Below are 25,647 nucleotides of genomic sequence, written 5' to 3'. Positions count from 1 at the left end.
GGCTTTCGCAGGCTTGCCCCCCCCCCCTTTGCCCCCGCCCCCCGTTTTTGCTGGATTCACCATTCTGCGTTAGAATGGTGAATCCAGGCCTAAGTGACTTACTCAGTCATAGTGAGTGGAGAACCACATTGAAGATCTTCAAATTCACAGCTGTATTCCAAAAATTGCATTGCACTGCAGCTCAACCACATTTATTAAAATCTTATTATAAAAGGGAACAATTATGACCAGTGTTGAGGTGAAATGCTCTTCAAAAATACTTAAACAGGCAAATGTGTAAATTTTGAAATATATTTCACAGATGAAAACTGGAAAGCTGAAACAAAGGCCTATTCACTGGATCAGATTGTGAAAGTTTATGTAGGAAGTCACTGGTATGCAACCCACTTAAAAACCTTGTTAAAGGTACAGTCAGTAAGTTCTTTCAATTATAGCATATAGATAGATAAGATAATTTAGGTAATTATCTGTTTTGTGGGGGTTGTTTTTTTACTCTATTTTGAACTCTGAAACTGACCAAAAGGAAGTAGCTACATTGCATTTCTCTTAAAGTATGGTTTTTATTTAACTAGTAGGGGACCGAAATTCACACAAATATTATTTGTCAAATTGACATTTGCATGAAGGTATACTGTACCACACTATAGAGGTCTCTGTACATCAAAATGGTACCAGTGCCATTTTGAAAAACAAGTGGAAAAGTAGCCTAGTAGTTAAAGCAGCATGCTCCACACCAAGGAAACCTAGGTTCAAATCTTGCTGTATGTAGTTTCTTGGGCAAGTCTGGATTTATCCATAACTTCTGTCCATAGAAAAGTACATTTCTATTACAAAGAGAGAGCCTCAATACTAAGTCAAGATCTTGGGGAAGCAAAAATTTAACAAGTAGTGTACCTCCTGCATTCAACCTGACCTTCTCTCGAGTCCTCAAGAAAAGCAGATAATTCAGTTCCCATAGGTGAACCTTGAGGATTTCCTGCAGCAATACCATCTCTGCTCTCAGTAGACAACAAATATTTGCAATAGGTGGAATTGTTTGTGAAGATATTTTTAATATCTAGAGTTAGCCACATAACTTATGCGGCTAACTCTGCTTCTCTCGGAAATGCCTCCCGCCTGCTTCCAGCCCACTCCCAATTTATACGACCACATTCTGGTAATTTTTTTCAGATACCAGACTAAATGGCTTTTGAATATCGACCTCACTGTGTTAATATATTTTCTTTTCCAAAGGGAAATGTGGGAATATGTTCTGGCTCAAGGGCCTATAAGTAAACTATTAGAGTAAATCTTAATCAAGAAACATTGAAAAAATGGACCATCATGTACAGTAGATAGGTTGTGGACTCAATTACCACACATCCAGCTGTATTAGTCATCTGTCCTTATTTCATAGATTATTTTCTGAAAATTACTTTTTGACTTATTTTTTTGAAAAATCTATGAAATATGGATTGATTAAAACAGCTGGACATGTGGTAACTGGGTCCACATCCTGTCTATATGATGGTCTTTTGTTAATGTTTGAATCACAGTAATCTATATTTAATAATTCATTTCATTTAGTATGAATGGGCTTTTATTTGTTTGAGCATCAAATACAGTCCAAATTGGCTTGCTTTCTTGTTGTCGGATAAAAACTTTTATAGTATCATCTCTTGTTCATGCATGAAAAAACTAAAAAGGCTAAAACAAAATCCACAAAAATATATTTTGGTGATAAAGTGGTACAGTGGAGTTAAATTGAAATCAACAGTTCTTTTAATAACAATATTCAAAATATATTAACATATAGCCAATAACATAAACAGATGAAACCCAAATCAAATTAAATAACCAACATATAAACAAAAAGCAAAAACAAAAAAAAATCATACCAAGTAATAAAAAATGAAAAACTTTATAAAAATCAGATTAGGGAATTAAACAGGCTTTATAATCCTAAAAGGAGAATCTTAGCTTCATAGAGCTATGACATAACCTTTAATTGCTTTACTTTTTTGTAGAAAGAAGTCAACTCATCAAAACACTCAAGAGGTATGAAATTCTAAACAGTGCCCACAAACAAGTTCCCAATGCAGACTGTTTTTCACCTAAAAAGGCTGCTACAGGGGAAGTAACTTTATTCTCTGTGGATAAGCAGGATAAATTAGGCCACACAAGTGTAATATCATCCGATGGTGCGGAGATGGAAAGATTTTTCTGATAACACGTGGGCCTTTCTGTGCAGCCATCTGCCAAACATTTCTTCTCAGTCTTTTTCTTCTGCTCATGTGAAGAGACATTTCTCTTTTTCTAGCCTCTCAGCTAATTTTTTGTTTACTTTTTCTTTTTCAATTTTTCTTTCATGAGACTCCAAATAAAACATTGATAGACTAGCAGGATTAAAAATGTACAGGTACATATTTAGTAAGCTGGCAAGTGGAAAAGTTATTAGGATAAAATTCTTTGGATAACTTTATCCTAACATTTAGCAGGACAAATCTCCCACTAAATATACTTGGCTAAAGTTATTCGGGTAAGATGGGTGGTCTGTATATTAATGGGTGCAGATTCATGAAGTAGCTATGAGGGTACCAGTATCAGGACAAAGGTATGGCCTGTCATATGGGTTGGTTCACTAATTGGGTTTAGCTGAGAAAATCTAGGGTGGTTAGTAATTCCTAATAGGCTTAGACGTGGCTTATCAATGTGGATATTGAAATCAGCTCAAACAAAGGTCCTAGGGTGTTGAAGAATAATTTCTGAGATCAACTGTAGAAGGTCATATAGGGCTTCATTTTTGCTAGAAAGGGGATGGTATACTAGGAGGAGCCCCCACTTCAGACTGTCAGTCTGAAGAAGGATGGATTAATCGATTCAATGCCTTCTAGCTTATGTGAAAGGGAAAGTGACTGGTTCAAGGATTTTCTGGAGATAATGGCCACTTTACCTCTTTTGGCTTGGTGTGGAGTGTGAGCAAAGGTAAAATCTGGGAGTTCATATTTGATTGAATTGGAGTCAATGAATTTAGCCTACATTTATGTAAGGTACATGTCAGCCTAGCCATTTGTGAGAAAGCTGTGTATTAGGTTAACATTCTTGTGGTTGGAGCAGCTGTTCAGGAGCAGTGTTGTAGGTAGATTTACTTGTTAATGTGATGACCTTTGAGCTTGTCACTATAGACCCTAATCTTGAACCCATTGAATTAGATTAGGAAAGGTAGTGGAGGGAGGGGTGAATGATTCGGAACAGCTCCTCTACTGAGGTTGCTGGAATGGCCAGCCCCCTGCTGTTTATAAAAGCAGCCTGCAGCATTTCAGTGTGGCATTTTGGCTAGGAGTTTGAGAGAATAGGAGTGTTTTTGAGTTGTTCCCCTGCTTGAATACTAGATTTTACAGCCTGGGCCAATACCCTAGTGGAAAGAGGATCAGTGCCTTCCTTGGTGCTAGTTCCATATTTAGTTGGACACTTTTGGATGTTTTTGCCCTTTTTGAGGTTTCCTTCTTGCGAGAGCCCTGCAACCCCTGGCTAAGGGATTTTGGGGTATCCAACTGTTAGGTTAGATTAGGGGGTAGGGAAGACTCCACTGCTCTCCAGCTCTCACATAGGGAACTGGACCTGAGGTGACCTGCTGCAGGAGGATTCCTAATTTTTGCTATTTTTGTAAAGATTTTGTTCCCAAGAGGAAGTTTGTGGCCACTTTTTTTTTCCTGAAGAGGTGGCATCTGCAGAGATGCTGGGTTCCCTGCTACTGGACTTTTCCTAAGAAAAATTCCATTGTGACAACTGAAGTGGAGAATTATGGCATCTTCACCCTGGGATAGAGACACGTCTGTGTAATCTCTGTAATCTGTTTTGCCCTGAGTATTTTTGGAGGGGGTTTTCCGTCTCAACTAAGTATACCCTGTCCAACTGGGGAATTCACGTTTCCAAGCTCTGGAGGGTGAGAGTAGAGATATGAATCAGAACTGGAATCTGATCGGTTCTGGTTTCGATTCAAATCTTAAAAATTTTTATCGTCTGGCCCGATTGGGTTTTTGTTTATCGGCTGCGCTCGATCCGATAAACAAAAAACCGACCCCTTAGCTTCCCCCACCCTCCCGACCTCCCAAAAAAACATTTTAAAATTACCTGGTGGTCCAGTGGGGGGCGCGGGGAGTGATCTCCCACTCTCAGGCCATCGAATGCCACTAATAAAAATGGCGCCAATGGCCCTTTGCCTTTACCATGTGACAGGGTATCCATGCCATTGGCCGGCCCCTGTCACATGGTAGGAGCACTGGATGGCCAGCCATGGCCCGTGCCATTTTTAAAGATGGCGCCGGCCATCCAGTGCTCCTACCATGTGACAGGGCCCTCCCCCCAAATCCCCGATTTACGATTTTTCACGATAAATCGGGGGAATTTCTATTGTATCGCACACTCTAATGATTTTTGACGATTTAAAAAATATTGGACGATTTTTTAAATTGTCAAAAAACGATTCACATCCCTAGGTGAGAGTTTCCCTGCCTAGTACTAAGTGACATTTGCACAGATACCATTGTAGAACTGAAATTTTCATCCTTTCATGCCAAGATCTATAAATTGCTGTAATAAGATCTGATGTGACAATGCCTTTTCTACTGCTTAAGAATTATGTTGTGGTTCACTGAGTGAACCACAACAATTCTGAGAGTAAATATTTCATTTGGACACTCAGTTTGAGCCTCCATTGTATTTTATTGGCACTCATATCCCCTGAAGGTGAAAGTACTGTTAGCCCCCCCAAAACCATGGCAACAAATTGAGTCACCCCTGAAACTTTGTGCCTTTAAGGATTTATTCTCCCCCCATTAAATAAAGAATTCAGACCTGGGGTCCCACACAGTGTTATAGGGGAGAAAGCTGAGAATTGGCCCCTAAGATCCTTGTGCTCCCCTCCCTCCTGGCCCCTAAATCAGAGAGGGTTACATAAAGATGGTTCAGAAACAGGGACCAGAGGTGTCTGTGGGGGTGATTTTGTGACTCTTTGACATCAGTAAAAAGGTCTGTTTTGGACTTTGTTGCAGTTTGGAGAAGTTTTAAAAACATTCCCATAGAGATGAATGGACTAAAAATGACCACCATCCCTGCCTGTAGGGGAGGTCAAGCATGAAAACCCTCATGCCACTTACCAAGAGGTTCTGCTGGTGAAATTGGGGCAGGTGGAGTTGAAATCGATGACGTCTGAGCAGGAGGTAGCTGAGATCCTATCTGATGCCGGCTGGGTTCTGAGGTTGTTATCTGTTGAGGTTTCTGGGAGTGACCTGGCCAGTACAGGAAAGGGGGGCCAGTTGCACGTCCCAGAAATGGACGCTTTTACCACCATGAAAGGAGGAGGCAATGCTGCAGCCAACAGAAGAGCTGTATAGGCCCAGCAGCCAAGAACTTCAACTGAGCCCTGGCTGCTTGCCTCCTGGGGTGCATTCATTTCCTGGAGCTCCAGAGCACTGGAGAGAGGCCAAACAGTCTGCAGAATGCAAGAGCAGCTGCCGTCATTGCTGTTGGCTTGCTTTAATGTTTTCTCCAATACATGGAGCTGAGGATGCTGGCTGAGGTACAGACAGCCACTGGTGCACTAGGATCATGAGCCAGAAGGAGGCTGGCATGTGCCCAAAATAAACGTGGTCCCTACAGACTAGAGCGAGCTGCCGCAGTCCCTACTTGCCTGCCTCAATGTTCTCCCTGCTTTCGTGGACTGCAGAGGCAAACAGGAGAGAGCAGGGTCTAGTGATGAAGAGTTGTGGTGGCATGAGTGTGTGTGCAGCAAGGGAACAGGACCACACAGGCAATAATGGAGGCTGCAGTATTTGAGAAGCCAGGGGAGCTGCCATTGTCCTTGCCACTTGCTTTGTTTCTTCTCCTGCTAATGTAGGATCATAAATGCCAGTGAAGAGAGCTGCAGTAACCCAGAGATATGGAGAAAGCAAGAGGCAGCATTGGTGGAGCCCAGAGTTTCAGCCATGGAGAGAGTCAACAGAGCAGTGGCTCCAGAAGAGCAAGGAGTCATCTGCACAGGCTATGCCCAGGGGCTGGGGAAACTGCATCTCTGAACGCATGCTGCGAGGGAGAAAGCCTGTGTGCCTCTGGAGCTGGAATTACAGCACAGCCGGAGGAGAGCGGGACCAACATAGAAGAGAGATATCAGCCCATGCAGAATGGACCTGTGCTGGGAAGATCGGAGGCAGCCACTGGAGAGCAGGAGCAAATGAGGCTGAGGCAGCTATTGGATGTGCCCCGCACCAGCATCAGCAGAACAGGTGTAGAGATTAACATTGAAAAAGTGACGTTAGTCCTGAAGACAGGAGAGATCCATTGGAGCAGCATGTAAGCCCTAGAGAGGCTGCTGTATAGAGAGCAGCAGGCCTTCTAAGAGACTGCATAACTGAGTTCTTAAAGGGGCAGAGCACTCAAATTGTGGGCTAGCAAGAGAGTGGAGCAGTGTCCTGCTGCTCACTCAAGAGCCTACCTGATGTCCTACAGTGTAGGGTGGCAAGTGCTGGACCCTTCCATGGGTCAAAGAATGCAGAACAAATGTTCCAGGAGTCTTGGCTACTGCAGATGAGTCAGTGCTGGCCCAGCCACCTCTGGTTGGAAGAGAACTGTTCTGTACAGTGATGGGTGGTGCTGTGTGAGATATTGAGCCACTACTGAAATGCAATTTATGTTCCAATGTTACTATTTAACTAGTTTAAAACGAGCAGAGCCTCTAAAAATACTGTTTGCCTGTTCAGTATATTGGGTGTCCTGTTTTTATTTCAGGTCCTATGTAGTTCCCGTGACCCTACACTGAGGGGTAGATTTTAAAAGATGCGCGCGCGTAGCTGTTCGCATTGCAGGCGGCATGTATTTTACAAAGTTTAAGCATATGTGTGCGAACTATGCAAAATACGCGCATGTTTCGTCTGCGACTTGTGTGTGTCCATCGTATACAGCACACTTATTTGTGTGCGCTGCAACAAGTGCACATATATTTTGTGCCCCATGCATGTGCGCGCGCAAACGCAAGGGCAAGACTTCCCGCTCCTCCAGTGCATGCAAAATGGCTGGCAGGGGGAGGCAGCCAAATTTCACCACCAGGGGTGTAGCTCTGCTTGCGTCCCTGGTGGTGGAGAAAGAGACACCTCTTCCCTATCCGAGGGCGCAGGACACACTACACTTACCTGAGGAGGGCCTGGCGGGAGGTGCACGCTAAATTTAATCAGAGCTTCACACCAACGTGGAGTAAGTTGACAGTTTTAACAGTTATGTAATCTACTGCAGATGGGGGCACTGTGGGAGTGTGAAGGTCGGGTTAGGCTGGGAGGAGGAAAGTGAGTGAGAAACAGTGTTATAATATAGGGTTTTGGTTGGAGAGTGTAATGTAAACCCCAAAGGAAGTGATCTTTTAATTTCTTAAGTTTTATCTGTACTTTTTTGTAAATAAATGCACTTTATTTAAATAAGCACTCTATTGTAAATAAATCCACTATCACCTTATGAAATGGCTTTCTATGAGAGTGCTCCTTTGTTGTATAGCCTGGCTTTGACTCAAGCGATGGATTTCTTGCAATTCATCCAGAGTCAGATGCTCTTCCTCCTCCTCATTCTCTTGAGGGGCCTCCTCTGGAGAAGGCATGTGTCTGTTAACTGCAAGGTTATGTAGCATACAGCAGGCTAGAAAGATCTCGCACACTTTAGGGGGGCTGTAAAGAAGGCATCCTCCAGATCTTTCTAGACAGTGGAAGCCCTGGTCTTACGGTATGCCCTGTTATAGTGAGCCTCAGCGGCAGTTGCAGGGGAGGCAATGGGGATCATGAGCCAGGTTTTCAGTGGATAGCCTCTGTCACCTGTAGGATAAGACACAGAAAATCAGAGTAATATATACCTTCTGGGTTTCATTGTGGCACAGTTCACAGGCCAAGTAAACAGGAGCCCTGTTTTGACACCATAAGTATAAGGATGACAAAAAGAAAGCTGGGAACTATGTATGTTAGAAGTGGTGGTTAGCTTACTACCTAGAAGCCATCCCCTAGTGATGTGTCCTTGCTGGAAGTGGTCATGAATTCTGAATTGTGATAGAATGTAGGCATCGTGAGTGGATCCTGGAAAGCGGGGCACCACATTCATGATGATGCCCTTGGCATTGCAGACCACTTGCATGTTTAGGGAGTGGAATACCTTGCTGTTGTGGTAGGTGGCCTTATCTCCTCCTGGTGCCCTTAGGGGCACATGAGTGCAATCAATAGCTCCCAAGACTGAGGTGAAGCATGCAATTTGATAGAACTCAGTCATTATTTCTTGTTGTTCCTATCTTCTGAAGGGGAAGGAGATAAAGTGTTGTGTTTTCCAGAGCAAGGCAACCAGGACCTGCTCTAGACATCTTGAATTGGCAGACTGAGTGATTCCAGATGTAATTCCTAGCAGTGTTTGGAAGGTGCCAGTAGCAAAAAAGCCAGGGCGGTAGTCACCTTGATGTGTACTGGCAAGACATGGCCCCTTTGGCTGGTAGGTTGCAGTTCAGGCTCTAACATTTGGCAGAGGTACAGTATGGTTTCCTTATTAAATCTGAACCTGCACATTTCTTCCTCCTCAGACTGATTCTGAAAATGTGTCTGAGTCCTGTAAACTCTATGTAAAGGGTACCTCCTCATTCTCAGTATTCTTCTTCTCCTCTCTCTCTTCTGAGCTGAATAGATCGGAGGGCCCATGCAGCTATTATAATCATGTGTAGAAACAGGAATGCCCAAACAGAATAGCTGTTCCTTGTGTTTATCACCTCCTGAGGCAATCACTTACCGTTAGACACAAAGCAACAGTGCATAGGTAAATAGTTTGCTGTTTCCCAGTTACCACCAGTAAGCCCCACAAGCTCTTCCTTCCACCTTCTGCCTTTCTCCGGAATCGAGGGTCCCTGAGCAATGAAGCTGAAGAGGGCTGCACTGACCTCTCTACAATCAGGTTGTAGAATTTAGCTGTTTAATATATATAGAGCTTGCTTTGTTGAAACCTCCCATCAAACCTTGTGCTGTGTCATGGGACCTCAATGTAGCATTTACTTAGCTGATGAAAGCTCCCTGCGAGCAATACGGCTTCTGTGAGCCAAAGTATTTGATCTGGAAGGTCATGCTTTTGGTGATGGTCAATTCAGCACACAAAGTCATTGAACTCCAGACCCTAAAAACGTATCCAACTTATACTAAGGTTTTTAACAACAAGGTACACATGAATCCTAAGTTTCTGCCTAAGGTAGTGTCATATTTTTATCTTAACCAGTCAATCATCCTTCCAATAATTTTTCCCAGGCCACATGTCCACTAAGATGACATGCAGTTTGGAGTGCAAAAGTGCCTTAGCCTTTTATCTGGAGCAGACTGAAACTCTTAAAGTACATCCAGATTTTAATTTCTTTTGACTCTTAATAAACCTGGAACTGTCATTGCCAAGTGCACCCATTCTAACTGGATAGCAGATTGCATCACTTTCTATCATGCCCAGGTGGGCCTGAATCTGGAAAGGCATGTCAAAGCTCAGTGTTAAAATTATATCTTTAGACCATCTGAGATCAGCTTCTTGGAAGAGATTTGCAAGGCTGCAATGTGCACTTCTGTCCACACTTTCACATTTCATTATTGTTTGAATAGGGTCTGCCAATGTGACAGTACATTTGGTCAATCTGTCCTGCAGAGTCTATTTCAGGTTTAGAATCTAATTCCATCCCCATGAGGGCCCATTTATCATTATTTTCCAGGCTGCCCCATAAATAAAAAAGGGACAAAGGGAAGAAATTGGATGGTTGCCATAACAAAAATAGTTGTGTCCATTGGAAATAGTTTTCAGATTTATTTTCCCTGTTTTTGTTCAGGGCAGTCTGTAGCTATGGATTCCCCACCCATGAGGACTTCACATCCTGCTTGTCCTCAGGGAAAACAACTTATATACCTGCAACAGATGTTTTCCAAGGATGTAAGTCCTCATAGAACCCATCACTTGCCCTTGGAGTTGATTCTTTATGTAATAGTTTAAAAAAATGTATTTGCATGGGCCTGTGAATGGTTCTGGAAGAAAGAGAAGCAGAGCTTCATTAGCTAACACAGATCCTGTGTTTATTTTAATTGCATGCTGACCTGTTGAGCCTTCTTAGGAAAGAAATGCAAACAAAAAGAGCACTTGGACAAGGGAGAAAAGTAAACAAGCAGTTGAGCTAAGCATTGCTTATGTTTTATTGCTTCTGCACATAGGAAAGGAACAATTTGGAGTGAGATTACAGAGAGACTTGGAGAGGACCTGAAGTATGCCTGTGTAGCTGCAGCTAGCAAGGTTTTTTGTTGTTGTTGGTTTGTTTGTTTTTTTTTGGGGGGGGGGCAGTCTGAGAGCAAAAGAAATTGTTTGACAAAGGAAAGTCCTTAACCCTGGCAAATATGGGTTTCATTTTAATCCAGTGATATAGCTCTATTAGAAAAAGAGAACGTTTGAAGATTGGGTCAACAAAAGGAGAAATTGTGTGAAAGGAAATTTAGTTTAAAGTTAATGTTTACCAGCCTAGCCTATGCTTCAGTGCTTCGGCATCAAGTTCCTTTGGGCTCCCTGCTTTAGCCATCTGATCCTTTGCTTTGCCTTGCGCGCCTTTGGGCATCCTGGTTTCCTGCCTTGCCTTGCTTTGTGGCCTACGGGCCTCCTGGTTCTTTGCTGATCTTACTCTGTGGTCTACAGGCATTCTAGTTCTTGCTTGCCTTCTTGTCCCCTCTCTCCCTTGTAGCTGTGCTATTACTCTTCTGCTTGCCCCTGCTTCCCCTTGGACTTCGTTGCCTTGCTGCCTTCAGGCATTCTGTGTTTCATGTTCAGTGTAGTCCTTGTCCTGGTTTGTCCAGTCCTGTCATTGTCTGTCTTCCTTGCTCTGGCTCCTCTCCTCCAGTTCACGGATATCTGCATCCAGTATCATGCTTACCTGCACGCTGTTCCTGTATTCTGATTTCACCCATACCTGCACTCAGTTCCAGTGTAACAATTCATGCTTACCTGCATTCATATCCACGCATAACCACATTCTGTTCCAGTGTTTCCTGAAGTTCACCCTTACTACCTCGCATCCAGCTCCAGAGACTCCTCTCACCTGCTCCCAGCTCCAGAGACTCCTTTCACCTGCTCCCAGCTCCAGAGACTCCTCTCAGCCTGCACCCAGCTCCAGAGACTTCTCTCAGCTTGCACCCAGCTCCAGAGACACTACGCAGCCTCACCAGGTCACCTGCAATTGTTCCCGTCCTCCTGTCCTGTGTCACTCCTGAAGGTGGTGTTCACCACACCAAGCTACAGCTCAAAGCCGTAACAAACTGTGCTTGTGGCTGATTATACAGCTGTTTAACCCAAGATAAAAATGAAACCCCGAAATTAAAGCCCTCTAAGACCCAACATAATTAGGGCCATTCCACACAAAAGCCTTCTCAGGGTCTAGACTAACCAGAAGGTTATTACTATCTGCGGTGTTAGGGAAAAGAGCTGCCAACAGGGATTTTAAAAGATTAGAATTGGAGAGCCTTCCCTTAATGAACCCAGTTTGGTCCGGAACTACAATTTCCTGAATGATGGAATTAACATGTTGTGCTAAAATAGATGCTATGAGTTTAATATCTTGATTCAGAAGAGAGATGGGTCTATAGGATGAAAAAGAAGTAGTGTCTTTTCCAGGCTTTGGGAAAAGTACAATTGTAGCAAGATTTTGGCCTTCCTCAAATTTGCCCTGGGCCCGTGCCTCATGGAACATATCCCGCAGTGGTATAAGGGTAAGATTCACCCAATAATTTATACAAAAAAAAACTCTGGCAATACCTCTTTGTCGTGATGAGAAGGAGAAAAACCAATATCTGATCCACTCAAACTGCAATTTCTTGGGTTCAATATCGTTGAGGTGTGTCTCCTGAAGAAACGCCACATGAGTTCCTCGCATGCGAAGATCAATGAGGAGCTTTTTCCTTTTTATCAGTGAGTGAAATCCAGCAATATTAATGGAAACAAATATAAGATTAGACATAAAAATCAGCAATGAGGTACAACCAAGACAATAAGTGATAAAACCTGGAAGGAGGGACCCCCCATCATAGATCTGCTCCCCCTTTCTTACAGTGAAGGCACCTAAAAAAACAGTGATGCTGTATCTGACTAAGCCTCCATTTGTACTTACCCACTCACACTCACACCCACACCCACACAAACACTTAATATACCAATGAAACCCCAACATGAAAAACTCTCAAACTCTCTAACCCCAACCCAGGCGGGGGCACTCCCCTACTATGCCAATGAAGGAGTGGTTACTTCCTCCTTTACTGGGAGGGGAAACCTACGCCTGGCAGAGGTCTCCCAGGCCCGACAAGGTCCCCCGCCACCACAACCCAGCAATGCACTGGTAAAGGAAAAATAAAAAAAAAAGGGAGGAGGACAGCATAACAAAGACAAATGGATCCAAGGTCATGCGGCCCGTTGGCTATATTAAGAACAGTGCATGGATATAATAGTGTCCCTGGCCTTGCCAAGAGACATGATCCGAGTAATCAGAGCAAGGACATAAGGAGATCAGAGATGGCATGGGAACCAAGGCAACAGGTTCCAGCGTCATGCAGCCTGACAACTGCATTGAAGACGGCACTTGGATGTGACAATACCATTAGCCTTGCAAGAATTCAGGATCCGAGTATTCAGGACAGGGATAGCAATGAGGCAGAGAGATCATCAAAACAAAAAGAGACTTCCCAGTGTTATGCAGTCAAGTGGCAATGTGGGAGATGGTGCATGACTATGATAACACCCTTGGCATGCATAAGATTGAAGAGCCGAGTGTCCAGCGCTAGAGCATCAGTGAAGCATTTTAAGCCGGGAGCTGATCAAAGTACTCCTTAGCTTCCTGGACTGAGGCTAGCAATTTAGATGAGCCTTGGTGGAATACTTTTAAACGAGTTGGGAATTGAAGAGAAAACTTAACTCCATTTCGGTGTAGCCGAAGGCAATACGGTGAAAATTCGCACCTCGCTACCTGCAGAAATTGGGGAAAATCAACAGCTTCACTTCTCGAACTATCAGATCCTTTTTGGTTCAATATGCCTGCAGGATCTTTATTTTATCAGTATAGTTAAGAAATCTTACAATCACCTGCCGGGATCTTTTCAAGTTCGGGCTCCCAGGCCTGAGATGATGCACCCTTTCAGTTAGGATAAGGCGAAAGTGGAGATCGAGCTGCAAAAGCTCTGGGATGGTCTGCTCACAAAAGCGCGTCAGTTCCTCACCAGAGATCTCCTCAGGAACCCCAACGATGCGCAAATTATTCCGTCTGCTCCAATTTTCTAGGTTGTCTAGCTTGTCTTCAATGAGCTGACAGCGTTTTCCCACCTCGCCCATGTGGGAGTCCAGGCCTGTCAGCCTCGTGGTCATCTAACGTTGCCTGTGCTGCTGTCAGGGCCGAGGCAAAGGTCTCCATTTTGACACGGATCTCATCCACAGAGGACTGAATCTGCTGCAGCTGATCTGAAAGGGCAGCAAGGACAGTGCGGGTCAATTCTTTGATTGCAGTTTTGGAAAGGTCCTTTGCACTAGTGCCTTCCGTCGCCATTTTGTCTTCGCCACTGCCAAGTCACTTGGGCCCATCTCTCTTCGCGCGGCTTGTCATCCCGGCCAGACAGGAAGAAGGGAGAAAGAAAATAGGTGCTCATACCAGTCAGCACACTGCTGCAGTGAGTTATGAATCGTGGTTAAGTTTAAGTGGGGGAACCCGGCCAGGCCCTAGGGAGCTCGAGTGAAGAGCGTGCACTCATGCCACTGCCATAGACATGCCTCCCCTTACTGATTTATCTTATATTTATTTATTTATTTATTTAAAAGTTTTTATATACCGCACTAGGGGTAGGTATCTATCCATCTTAGCGGTTTACATCATAAAACACACATAATATTTGACATACAGTAAAATACTATAAAATTACAAAGTTTACATTCATTTACAACTGTATATTCCGTAATGCTTAAGGGTTTGAAAACAGAGTTGTTATGTTCATTTTGTTATGTTATAGGCACAGGTGAATAAGTAAGTTTTCAGAGCTTTTTTGAAATCATTACGATTTTCTGTTAGTTGAATATACTCCGGGATAGAGTTCCACATTGTAGGGCCTGCAATTGAAAATGCTCGTTTTCTGGTTAGAGCTAGGCTTGCAACTTTTACTGTGGGTATTTCCAACATGCATTTGTTTATTGATCTAAGTTGTCTGTTTGGTTTATATAGTCTCAATAGTGAACAGAGCCAGATTGAATTGGGGTTATATAACAGGTTGTGGATTGTGGTCAAAATTTTGTAAGAGATCCGGAATGTCATTGGAAGCCAGTGCAAGTGATATAATAGCGGTGTGATATGGTCTCTGCGTGAGGCGTTACATAGCATTCTTGCAGTTGCATTTTGCACTAGTTAAAATGGTTGTATTGATGATTGCGGTAGACCGAGATATAATGCATTGCAGTAGTCTAATGTAGTCAGTATCAAGGATTGAGTTACAAGGCGAAAATCATTTGGTAGCAGTAATGGTTTTATTTTTTTCAGCATATATATTTTGAAAAATGATTTTTTCACTATGTCAGATATATTTTTGGATAGAGATAACCTGGAATCTATGATTACTCCTAAGTTTTTTGCGTGTGGTTTGATCAGGATTTTTGTTTTTCAAATGTAAAAGACTGGGGTGGTTGATATGGTGAGTCAGGTATTGTTGATAAATAAATCAGTTCTGTTTTATTGGTATTTAGTTTTAGTCTGTTGTGAGATAACCAAGTTTTTATTGTGGATAGATAAAATTGTAACAAGGAGAATGTTTTTGACCAGGATTCAGTGAATGGAATTATGAATTGGATATCGTCTGCGTAAATTTTGAAGTATAAATTCAGTCCTGTTAGGAGGCGGCACAGTGGTAGAAGGTAAATGTTAAACAATAAAGCGGAGAGCGATGATCCCTGGGGTACACCTGTTTTGGTTGTGTACCAGTCTGATTTGTATTTACCCATGGAAATTCTTTGTGGACGGTTTGAGATGAATGATGAAAACCAATGTAATGCTGAACCAGTAATACCAATTTGAGATAAGTTGTCTAACAGAATATTGTGATTGAGAGTATCGAACGCTGCTGATATATCAAGTAGTACTAATATGTAATTTGTGTTTGCGTCGAAACCCCTCAGGATCGTGTCAAAAGATGAAATTAATAGTGACTCCGTGCTATGACCTTTTCTGAAACCATGTTGATTATTGTGGAAAATGTTGTTTTCTTCAATGTATTCAGAGACTTGATGCAGTACGACTGATTCCAGTATTTTTGCAATGGAAGTTAAGGTAGCAACAGGTCGATAATTGAATTGTAATAATCTGTGTTATTGTATTTTATTTTATTTCTGTTCTAACCTATCCTCTCCATTGTTGGAAGAACCTTTAGTTGTGTGGTTGTGTTACACCTGCTGTAGCTTATTCAAGCCAGCAGCAGCATCAGGAACAGTCAAGGAACTCAATGAGAACTCAATGACTGATCTATTCTGGTGTGAATATTTATTTGCAGTGCTTCAAAGAAACAGAAGCCAAAAACAGTAGTTCATCTTGCTTCAGGAGCTACTATCAGTTAAACATACTCCTTATGGGCGTACCATGAGAACCTATCAGCTTCCCGGGGCCTTGGCAAGCCTCCTAGGTCCTGATCCTTTATATTATTATGAAGGGACCCACTGAGACCCAGAATCCTTTGCATGTCTGTGCTTTAAGGGGGACCGGGGCAGATGCCTGTGGGCTGTACACATTAAACTGAATTGAGGGAGTCTCTTGTATACTCCCTTACACATGCCCATTCTAAATTGCACAGCTAAAGATGGAATTATGCATGTGGCCCTCCCATAGGTGGGGGTTTACATTATCATAACTATTATAATTTCTCCATAACTTCTGTAGTAGCTATTGGGGCCAGAGGTTTGACTTGGATTTCATGAATATTTGCATAAAAAGCTTGCAGATACTCCATATATGGGTGATACTCTCTTTGGAGAAAAAGTAAAGGAGACAGTAGATTTATTAAAGATCATTGTACAACCCTCCTTACCCTTTCAGCAGCTATGACTGGACAGCCCTCTTTATCCAGAAAGGGTTACATCAACCCTATAAAAAGCAATATTTCTTTTCAAGAAGAAGATACCAATAGTACACTTAGCAGCACTCGTGTCTTCAACAGCAGCAGGATCAAAGCAAGCCTTATATTAGAACAGATGCTCACCCCTGCAACAGAATCTCACCAAGGCTAATGCTAATTTTTGACTATAGTCTTCATGAATCTTCCCTATTAGACTTACATAGGGTCTTTCATTTCCTGTTTAAATCTATTTTCACCAATTTCCTGTTCTTTGCCAAGGTGAAAATCAGTTTAATCTGATTCACCCTAATTTTAAAAACAGCTGCAAGCTCACAATACTTTCCAGCAACTCCTCCCCCCCCCCCCCCCCCCCAGAAGACCAACCGCGGGGCATGCCCAGGAAATGGGTCTGGATGGAATATGTAGAAAAAAGTGTGCAAACCACATGTACATGCATACATGATGCTGCAGCCACAACTGTAGGAGGAAAAAGGAAGTTGCTGAGGAGGAGGGAGACCAGATCCACTGCCAATGCTGGAGTCACCACTGGCATTGCACCGGAGGAGAGTCAGAGCTGCAGCTGCAGATGCTGGGAAGGAAGGACAGAGTAACCATTGGAGCTGGGCTGAAGGGAGTCCCAGAGTTGTTAGTGGGAAGGAAGTCCAAAGTTGACACTGGAGTCACTACTGAGAGGAGAAGCACAGGGAACTGTGTCCTTCTGGGAGAAGGGGAGAAGAAAGAAGGAGTCACTAAGAGGAGTAATGAAAAAAGAGAGATGCTGGGGGGAGAGGGAAGGAAGAAGTAAGACACTGGCTGAGAAGGAAGGAGAGAGGAGAAATATTGGATAGAGAAGAGCTGCTCCACAGAAGGGGAAAGGTAGAACGATACTGGAAGTGGGGAAGGATTAAGAGGAAGTTGGGAGAAGGGGAGAGAAAAGGGGAGATGCTAGGAGAAGAGGCCATTAAAATTTTCATATAAACTTTTCAATGATTTTGAAAGCTATATTGCCCTCTGTTTAAAAAGTTTGGGAATGCAAGCTATAGGATCCTAATCTGCTGAATGTATTTTTTTTTTTTATTGTCCTGGCTTCTGTCCACCAAAATAAACTCTTACCTATCCAGAATTTTTTTTCCACTGAATTTCTCCAGTTTTTGTACTTGCAATAAACAAGGATAAATTCCCAGGAAAAAAAATAAAATAAAACCCTGAAATAAAAAGTCCTTAGATTTATACAACCTCTCAGTGGGGGGAAGGCTTCAGTATTTCAAAGCAGTATGGTCATGGGTAACAACAGACAGTTGGGTATTAAAAATCATATAGCAAGGATATCAGTTAAATATCAGATCTTAAATATTTGCACAGGCTTTTTATATACTCCCAAAGGGTATAATTATAAGGCAAGCATCTCTAATTCAAGTTTGCATGTTATATATGAATTTATGGAGGGATCTTATATCCCTTGTCTTGTTCAAAAATCTTAATATTTTGGGATGCTGTTTATGAACATCTAGCTCTTTCAGTAAATGAAACGATACTAAAAAATATCGAATTTTGTGAATTAGATATTACAGATAGGGCCAGGTTTTTAAAAGGTTACGTGCGCCGGGCCTATTTTCAAAAGGCCCGGCGACGTGCATAAAGCCCCGGAATGTGGGGTGGGGAGGGAACTGGGTGGGTGGTCCAGGGGCGGGGGCGTGGCCAGAGGCTCCCAGCACAGCAGCCATTTGCCGCTGTGCCAGGGATCGCACACCGGCAGTCGGCCGGCGCGCACAACTTACTTCAGCCCCAAGGCTGAAGTAAGTTTTAAAATAACAGAAAAAACAAGGAAAAGGTAGGGGGGAAAGGGCGGGGGAGGTAGAGGAAGGGAAAGAAAGATGAGGTGGGGGGAAGGGAACGGGGGAAGACAGCGTGGCTCGGCGTGGGCTCAGCACACGCAAAGTACACCCCCTTGCATGCACTGACCCCCGATTTTAAAGAAAAATTTCACTTATTTAAATCTTTGTTTGGTTTGATTGTGTCTTACATAAGACAGTTCTTTTATTTCTTTTCCAGCATCCAGAGCTACTGTTCAATTACAAGAAAGCCCATTGGATTACATGCGGGCAAAGTCTACTTATTCAGGGAGATGGACAAATATTTAGACATATTCTTAACTTTCTTAGACTTGGAAAACTGGTTTTACCATCTGAATTTAAGTAAGTAAGAAGTAAGAAAATAAGAAAATAAAATAGGAATGTTAAAAAAAACCAAGGTGTCAATTCACCCCACGTACTTTGGATCTCCACTTGCTGAATAGCAGCTGATTAATGTTTTGTTGAATATTAATTGTTGTAAAAATAAATATTCAGCTGCTGTTTGGTATGTTTTTAGAATTTACCAATCTATTCAGAAGGGACTGAAAAAAGAATTCATAGCAAACAGGAAATGGACCCCACCCATACTTGCCATTTGTCAGGCTCCACTCCATCTCCATTCCAAATCATAATTAGAGCTTGCCCCCTTCCTCCTTCTATATGCAGGTATTACTTGCTTCCACAAGTAACCCAAATTACTTTATTCTAGTTTAGGGTGTCACTAAATCTGGAAGTCTTCATTTTCCCCCCAAATCACCCATTTTATTTTATGGAAGGAAAAAATAAATTTTTCAGAACCAATTTTCAGAGAGTTTAAGCTTCTAATTTAGAAGTTAGGCTCCTAAACTAGCTCCTTTGAAAATGTACTATGGCTGAGTCTCTAAATTTAGGGAATTTAGGGTTCTAGTTTTATTAGGATCCTAAAAACTGGGTGGTTGTGGGGCTGAGTAATAAAGTTAGGAGCTTAGCACTTATTTTCAGAACTAGGCAACTAAATAACAGTCCTAAATTTAGGGACTGCAATTATGTAGGTTGTGAGAGAGAGACAGACAGAGACTCTCTTTATAAGGCTGTTATATAAGAAAACTATTTATACCACTATAAGAGGGGCAACTAGTAACTCGAGGTGAGGTTTTAGTGGTGGGCTAGGTTTTGGGGGGCAGTTTTACATGCACAGTCAGAGGTATGAACAGCACAGTAGACATCAGTGAATATTTTATGTGATTTGGAATGATGACAGTTACAGAAAGATGAGATTTATAGATTGTACTTTTGACCTAGCTTGATAGCAGCTAGGTAGAGAGTGCATCAAGCTAGGTCGAGAGTACATTATTCAAATCTCATCATTTTATACTTTTCATCACTCCAAATCACATGAAATCTTTACTGATGGTAATGGAAATCAGCATGGAGTCTGTGAGCCAGCATACACGTGAAGGCCCTGCAATGGCCCTTGCATAAATTTGGTAACAGGAAGTTCTGTGTGTGTAGAGATTGGAGCAACTGTAGGGCATGTGAGCTAACAAGCCCCCATTCTGACTTTCATTGCTAATGCTGCTACCACTTGTAAATCACTGTTGTGCTTTGGATCAGCCATGAGAGGAGGAGAAGGGAAGGCTGAGTGTGTATGGGCCTGTGAAGTTTTCCACCTCTCCTCTTTCCTCATCCACCACAGAACTTACCCTAGAGAAAAATGTTGCCCCTGTGATCAGCGTGCCCCCTTTTTCCTCCAGTTTTCATCCACCTTTGGCCCGAGGCCCAAAAAAAAATGTTGCGGCTGATCCTGGGGTCAGGGGGGATGTTTGGAGGAGGAATATTTGAAGGGAGGGATCAAATGAAGGAGGGTTGGATCAGATAGAGAGGGATTGGTTGTGGAGGGTGAGAGAGGGGAAATAATAAAAGATCAAGTGGGGAATAGAAGAGAGAAGCTGGGGGTTGAGAAGACATCAGCTAGAGGATGTGAGAGAAGAGTTGGAAGGTTGGCAGTGAGGTTGGAAGTTGACAGGAGTGAGAGGGGAGGTATGACAGAGGATCAATTGAAAGTTGTAAGAAGGACTTGGGATATGAGAGGATCAGCTGAGGGACTGCAAAAAGGGCTGGAAAGGGTAAAAGTGAGGGAATAGGTAATATAGAAGAACATCAGCAATTGCATCATAGTAAATAATACATTGAAATCATTGGCCCAGTGTGCTGTGGCGATCAAAAAAGCAAACAGAATGTTAGGCATTATTAGGAAGGGAATGGAAAATAAAATGGAGGATATCACAATAGGGATGTGAATCGTTTTTTGACGATTTAAAATATCGTCCGATATATTTTAAATCGTCAAAAATCGTTAGAGGCGATATTTAATAGGAATTCCCCCGATTTAACGTCAAAAATCGTAAATCGGGGGAAGGGGGAGGGCGGGAAAACCGGCACACTAAAACAACCCTAAAACCCACCCCGACCCTTTAAAATAAATCCCCCACCCTCCCGAACCCCCCCAAAATGCCTTAAATTACCTGGGGTCCAGAGGGGGGGTCCCGGTGTGATCTTTTACTCTCGGGCCTCCGGTGCATTGTAGAAATGGCGCCGGCGCTACCTTTGCCCTGTCATATTGGTTCCGATTCACATCTATAGAGATGTGAATCGGAACTGAAATCGGAACCGATTCTGGTTCCGATTCACATCTCTACTTAATGCCCTCACCTAAACACAATGCTCCATGCTTTGGGTTCTTATTAAAGCCCCGTATTAGCCTACGAAACTACATAGTGCCAGGAGCAGTGCAGGCATGCTGCCAGTCTGTCATCAGTTGCCATCCAAGACAGCGAGGGCATCCATCTCGGCGTTGGGGAAAGACCGGGCTGAGCACCGTGTATGCATCGTCACCGACACGGTGACCGTCCGCCACTGACGCTATCTAGCACATTGGTGCTATCCTTCTCGATGCTGGACAATGCTCGGGCCGAGCAACATCACCACTGCCATCGACACTGTTCCGCACAGTATTGGCAGTCCTTGGTGCTCCAGAAACACCGGAACGAGTTCCGAAGAATTCTGCACTGGCATCATGAGACATCGAGCCGCTGCGAGCTGTTAATCGGCTCCCCCTGTTCCCGAGGCGTGCCCCACTGACATCGGTGGAGGATTGTGGCCCTCCACAAAATACTACCGTGGTTGCGCCAGTCACGCTCAGCCTGTCTCCTCTATACCTGCGCCACTATACCAGGCATCAGAGTTGAGATGGGCGTCTACTCCCTCAATGACTCCTGAAATCCATGGAGCCAGCAATCTTCACCGGCTCATCCTTCGGTGATCCACGTCAGATAGTAAGAACCCGCTTCTGCGGCATTCCCATTGGATGTGTTCTCTAATTCGAGCCACATGGTTTGAAAAGTTCTAGGTCATGTACCTTCCAAGAACCATATTAGTGTCACATATCACTATGGCAGCTATGTCAGCCACAATACCAAGAGAACCTCTCTATCATTTCTTTGGGATTGCATCAGGGCATCCTCCCTTCTTCGGCAACGAGGCTCTGTACTGATTAATGCTCTGGCTTCTGGTTCCTGCTTCAGAACCAAAGTTCCAGGTGCATTCGCTGATCTGCTAAACACGAAATCCAGCAAATATTGCCTCAAGTGCAAGTCCACCTCGAAGCCTGACGACAGGTCTCGATGTCTCCTTGTACAGCACACAGAAATGCGGGTAAGACTTTACCGCTCACGCTCCGGTGGGAGGCTACATGATATCCAGATTACATCAGCCCTCCAGTTGGACACCTCCTGGTTTCCCAACTGGCCGGATATCAGAGCAGCCACCCCATGTTGTACCAAAGTTCCGGTACATTCCCCCAGACGCTACAAAGCCCAGAGGTAGGCACAAAAGGTAAAATTATTGCGTCCATCGGTCACATACGGCTGCGACCGCTCTGCCTTACCTCTTTTCTTCCATTTTCCTCCTTGGGCAAGATGGCTACCTCCAGTGCCAAGGGCCTCGGCGTCTCCAGCTTAGCATGGGTGTTCCAGTCCACCATGCTCACTCCCATGGCCTCCTAGGGTGCGCGCTCGCACATCTCCTACGCTCAAATACACGTCATGGCGGGAACCTTGGGGGTGACCCCACCGCATGACGTCAATACCTCCGGGTATTTAAAGCCTCCGCTTCGCTACCACCTTTGAGTTAGCAAGGACTTTGGTTTAAGCTACTCTGACCACTCTAAGCTGCACGCTTAGACGCTGCTCTACACTCCAAGGGCCTTGCTACTTTAGAAGCTGAAGACACCTGCTCCTTGGGGGTCTCTCGCTTCCATCACCCTTCAGGGCCTCTACTAACTGAGACAACCGCTCCTTGGGGGTCTCTCTCTCTTATTTTCAGGATCTCCGAACTATCGGGTACTCGCTCCTCGAGGGCCTACCAGTCTATGTATCCTGTACCACGGACCTTCGGTCCCACCATTTCACTACCAGGAAGACGCCTACATTCCTGTGAGTACCTCTACGAGCCGGTGCTCCAACTCCACCCACCAGGCTCTGCATTGGCCGCACCGTGGGCCCCCACCTCTCTTGAATATCTGGGTAAGATTCTACATCTGAGACTATTGAACGTATTGGCATCTCATGGACCTCAGTGCCTTACCTTCCTGCTTCATACCATCTATGTACAGCAGTACAATAAAGCCTTCCATTCATTCCGTGTCTGCTATCTGAGTTTAGCCTATCGCTGTGGTTCCCCACGGGGCCCATCCCCATGGGAGGAGTCATCTCCATGGGCGGAGTCATCTCCACAGCGACCAAAGGTCCACAATGCCACAAACACAACAGATTGCTAACTCCATGGACTCGGCTCAGCTCGTGGCCCTGCAGGCCATCCATGGCCTAGCCCAGTGGATCACGGAACAACAAAAGTCTTTGGAGAGCCTAGCTACTGCCTTCAATCAGTTACATGCTCAGCTGAATTCTTCAGCTCCTCCTGTGAAGGAATTGCTGTCCCCAGTGGTAACCCTCAACACCACTGTACCTTTATTCACAGCTATCCGCTTTATGGGTGAAGCCAAGATGTGCAGAGGGTTTGTTAATCAATGCAGCATGCATTTTTCATTACAGCCTACCCTCTTTCCTACTGAAGCTTCCAAGACCACCTACACCCTATCATTCCTAGAAGGACGAGCCCTGGCCTGGGCTTCACCATTATGGGAATGTGAAGATCCTATCCTGAACGACTTACCAGGATTCCTAAAACTTTTTAAGTCTGTATTTGATGACCCGGCTCACCAGACTGTCGCTGGATCTGCTTTGCTCAATCTTCAGCAAGGTAACAAGCCGCTTACAGACTTTGCAATTGAATTTAAGACTTTAGCATCCTAATTACATTGGAACCCTGGATGCTTACGTGCCATATTCATGGAGGACCTCAACTCTCGCTTAAAGGACAAGTTAGTGGCTCGTGATTTGCCTGATACCCTTGAGTCTCTGATGGAATTGGCTGGGAGAATTGAGCGCCGTATCCGTGACCGAACTCTGGAGGCAAAGAGTCCACGAAAGTCTGCGGTTGGGGCTAACCGTCTGCACCCTTAGAGGAAGAAGAGCCTATGCAGTTAGCCCGTAGCTACTTAACTTCCAAGGAGAGACATTTCCACAAGCGCATGGGGTTATGCATGTATTGTGGCCAATCGGGCCACGCAGTCCAAACCTGTCCCATCTGTCCGGGAAACTGACATGCCTAGGATCTGCAGTAGGATTACTCCTGGGCCTCACCTCTCCTACTCTTCCATTATCCTTACCAGTATCGCTGCTCTGAGGAGGTCTTGAATTTCAGACTCTTGCTCTCATTGACTCCGGTGCAGGAGGTAATTTTATTCTGAAGCACTTAGTTGAACATCTACGGATTCCTACCACACCAAAAGCCAAGCCTCTGCTATTGTCCTCTATCCATGGAGAACCACTTCCTGGAGAAGTTTCATTGACCACCCAGGCCATTGGCCTGCGCACTGGAGCTCTACATTCAGAATCCATTTCATTTCTAGTATTGGAAAAAGCCATGCATCCGATGGTATTGGGGCTGGCTTGGCTTCAAGACCATATGCCACAATTTAATTGGGCTACCTTGGAACTGTCCCGGTGGGGACCAGACTGTCATGGTCGGTGTCTTGCGAAAGTTTCACTGCTCATTTGCATGCCCACCACTCCATCATTACCTGGCTTACCTCCACAATACGCCTCCTTCCAGGATGTTTTTTCATAACAAGCAGCTAACGTTCTTCCACCGCACAGAGTGTTTGACTGCGCCATAAATCTGAAACCTAATTCAGAATCTTCCAAAGGAAGAGTTTATCCTCTGTCAGTAGCTGAAACTAAAGTGATGTCTACCTACATACAAGAAAATCTACAAAAGGGATTCATCAGACCCTCCAAATCTCCTGCCGGTGCAGGCTTCCTTTTCATAGGGAAGAAAGATGGAACCTTACGCCCCTGCATCGACTACAGGGGTCTGAATGAGATTACCATCAAGGACAGGTACCTCCTGCCCTTAATTTCGGAACTGTTCGATAGGCTCCAAGGAGCCAAAATATTCTCCAAATTAGACCTTAAGGGAGCTTACAACTTGGTGCGTATTCGAGAAGGAGACGAATGGAAGACTGCTTTTAACACCCGTGATAGACACTTTGAATACCTCGTCATGCCCTGCAGCTTAAGTAACGCACCTGAAGTCTTTCAAAATATGATGAACGACATATTAAGGGACTTATTTTATCAATGTGTGGTAGCATATCTCGATGATATACTGATCTGTTCTCAATATCTGCAAACTCATCAGGAGAATGTCAAGAAAGTCCTAAGACGCCTGCATGAGTACCACTTATATGCAAAGTTTGAAAAGTGCGAATTCCACAAAGTGTCTGTACCCTTCCTGGGATACATTGTTTCTAAGAACGGTTTTCAAATGGACCCTAAGAAATTAGAAAGTATCCAGGACTGGCCTTAACCTACAGGCCTGAAGGCACTGCGTTGCTTCTTGGGCTTCACCAATTACTACCGGTCCTTTATTAAAAACTACTCGTCATTGACAGTCCCTCTAACAGCTATGACCAAGAAGGGAGCCAACCCTGCCAATTGGTCTCCCGAAGCCATATCAGCCTTTCTGACACTCAAAGAGACTTTTCAGAAGAAGCCGTGTCTCCGCCACCCTGACCCACACCTTCCTTTCATCGTGGAGGTCGATGCATCAGACGTTGGTGTGGGGGAGGTTCTAAGTCAGTACAGCGAATCCAATGTGGTCCATCCTTGCTCCTTCTTCTCAAGGCAATTCTCACCTGCAGAGAGAAATTATGGGATAGGAGACAAGGAGTTACTCGCAATCAAGCTGGCTTTTGAAGAATGGCGTCCTTGGCTAGAAGGCACACAACACCAAATTGTAGTGTACACCGATCACAAGAATCTGGAGTACCTTCGACATGCTCAACGACTCAATCACCGTCAAGCAAGATGGTCTCTGGTTTTCAACAGATTTGACTTCCTTCTGAAGTATCGACCAGGAGAGAAGAACACTCGGTCTGATGCCCTTTCATGATCCTTCGCCCCTCAGGATGTGCCGGATGAACCCCGTCATATCATTGATTCCGAAAGAGTGGTCCTCACAGCCACTCACTCAGTACCCACCGGGAAGACTGTGATCGCCAGAAATTTAAG

At 44.1% G+C, this 25,647-nt stretch overlaps 1 protein-coding gene across 1 annotated transcript in view; it reads left to right on the top strand.

Annotated features, from left to right (window-relative positions):
• Positions 1-25,647, top strand: part of KCTD19 (potassium channel tetramerization domain containing 19) — a 487,519-nt gene that overhangs the window by 293,710 nt on the left and 168,162 nt on the right. The window contains exons 8-9 of the mRNA XM_029608784.1: positions 302-405; positions 18,174-18,316. Coding sequence (XP_029464644.1) covers positions 302-405; positions 18,174-18,316 — 247 coding nt within the window. The remainder of the gene's footprint in view (positions 1-301; positions 406-18,173; positions 18,317-25,647) is intronic.

Source organism: Rhinatrema bivittatum, chromosome 7 (genome assembly GCF_901001135.1).
Source record: "Rhinatrema bivittatum chromosome 7, aRhiBiv1.1, whole genome shotgun sequence".
Lineage (NCBI taxonomy): Eukaryota > Metazoa > Chordata > Amphibia > Gymnophiona > Rhinatrematidae > Rhinatrema > Rhinatrema bivittatum.
Note: the sequence above shows the minus strand (reverse complement) of the source record. Positions and strands in the feature narration are given on the sequence as shown.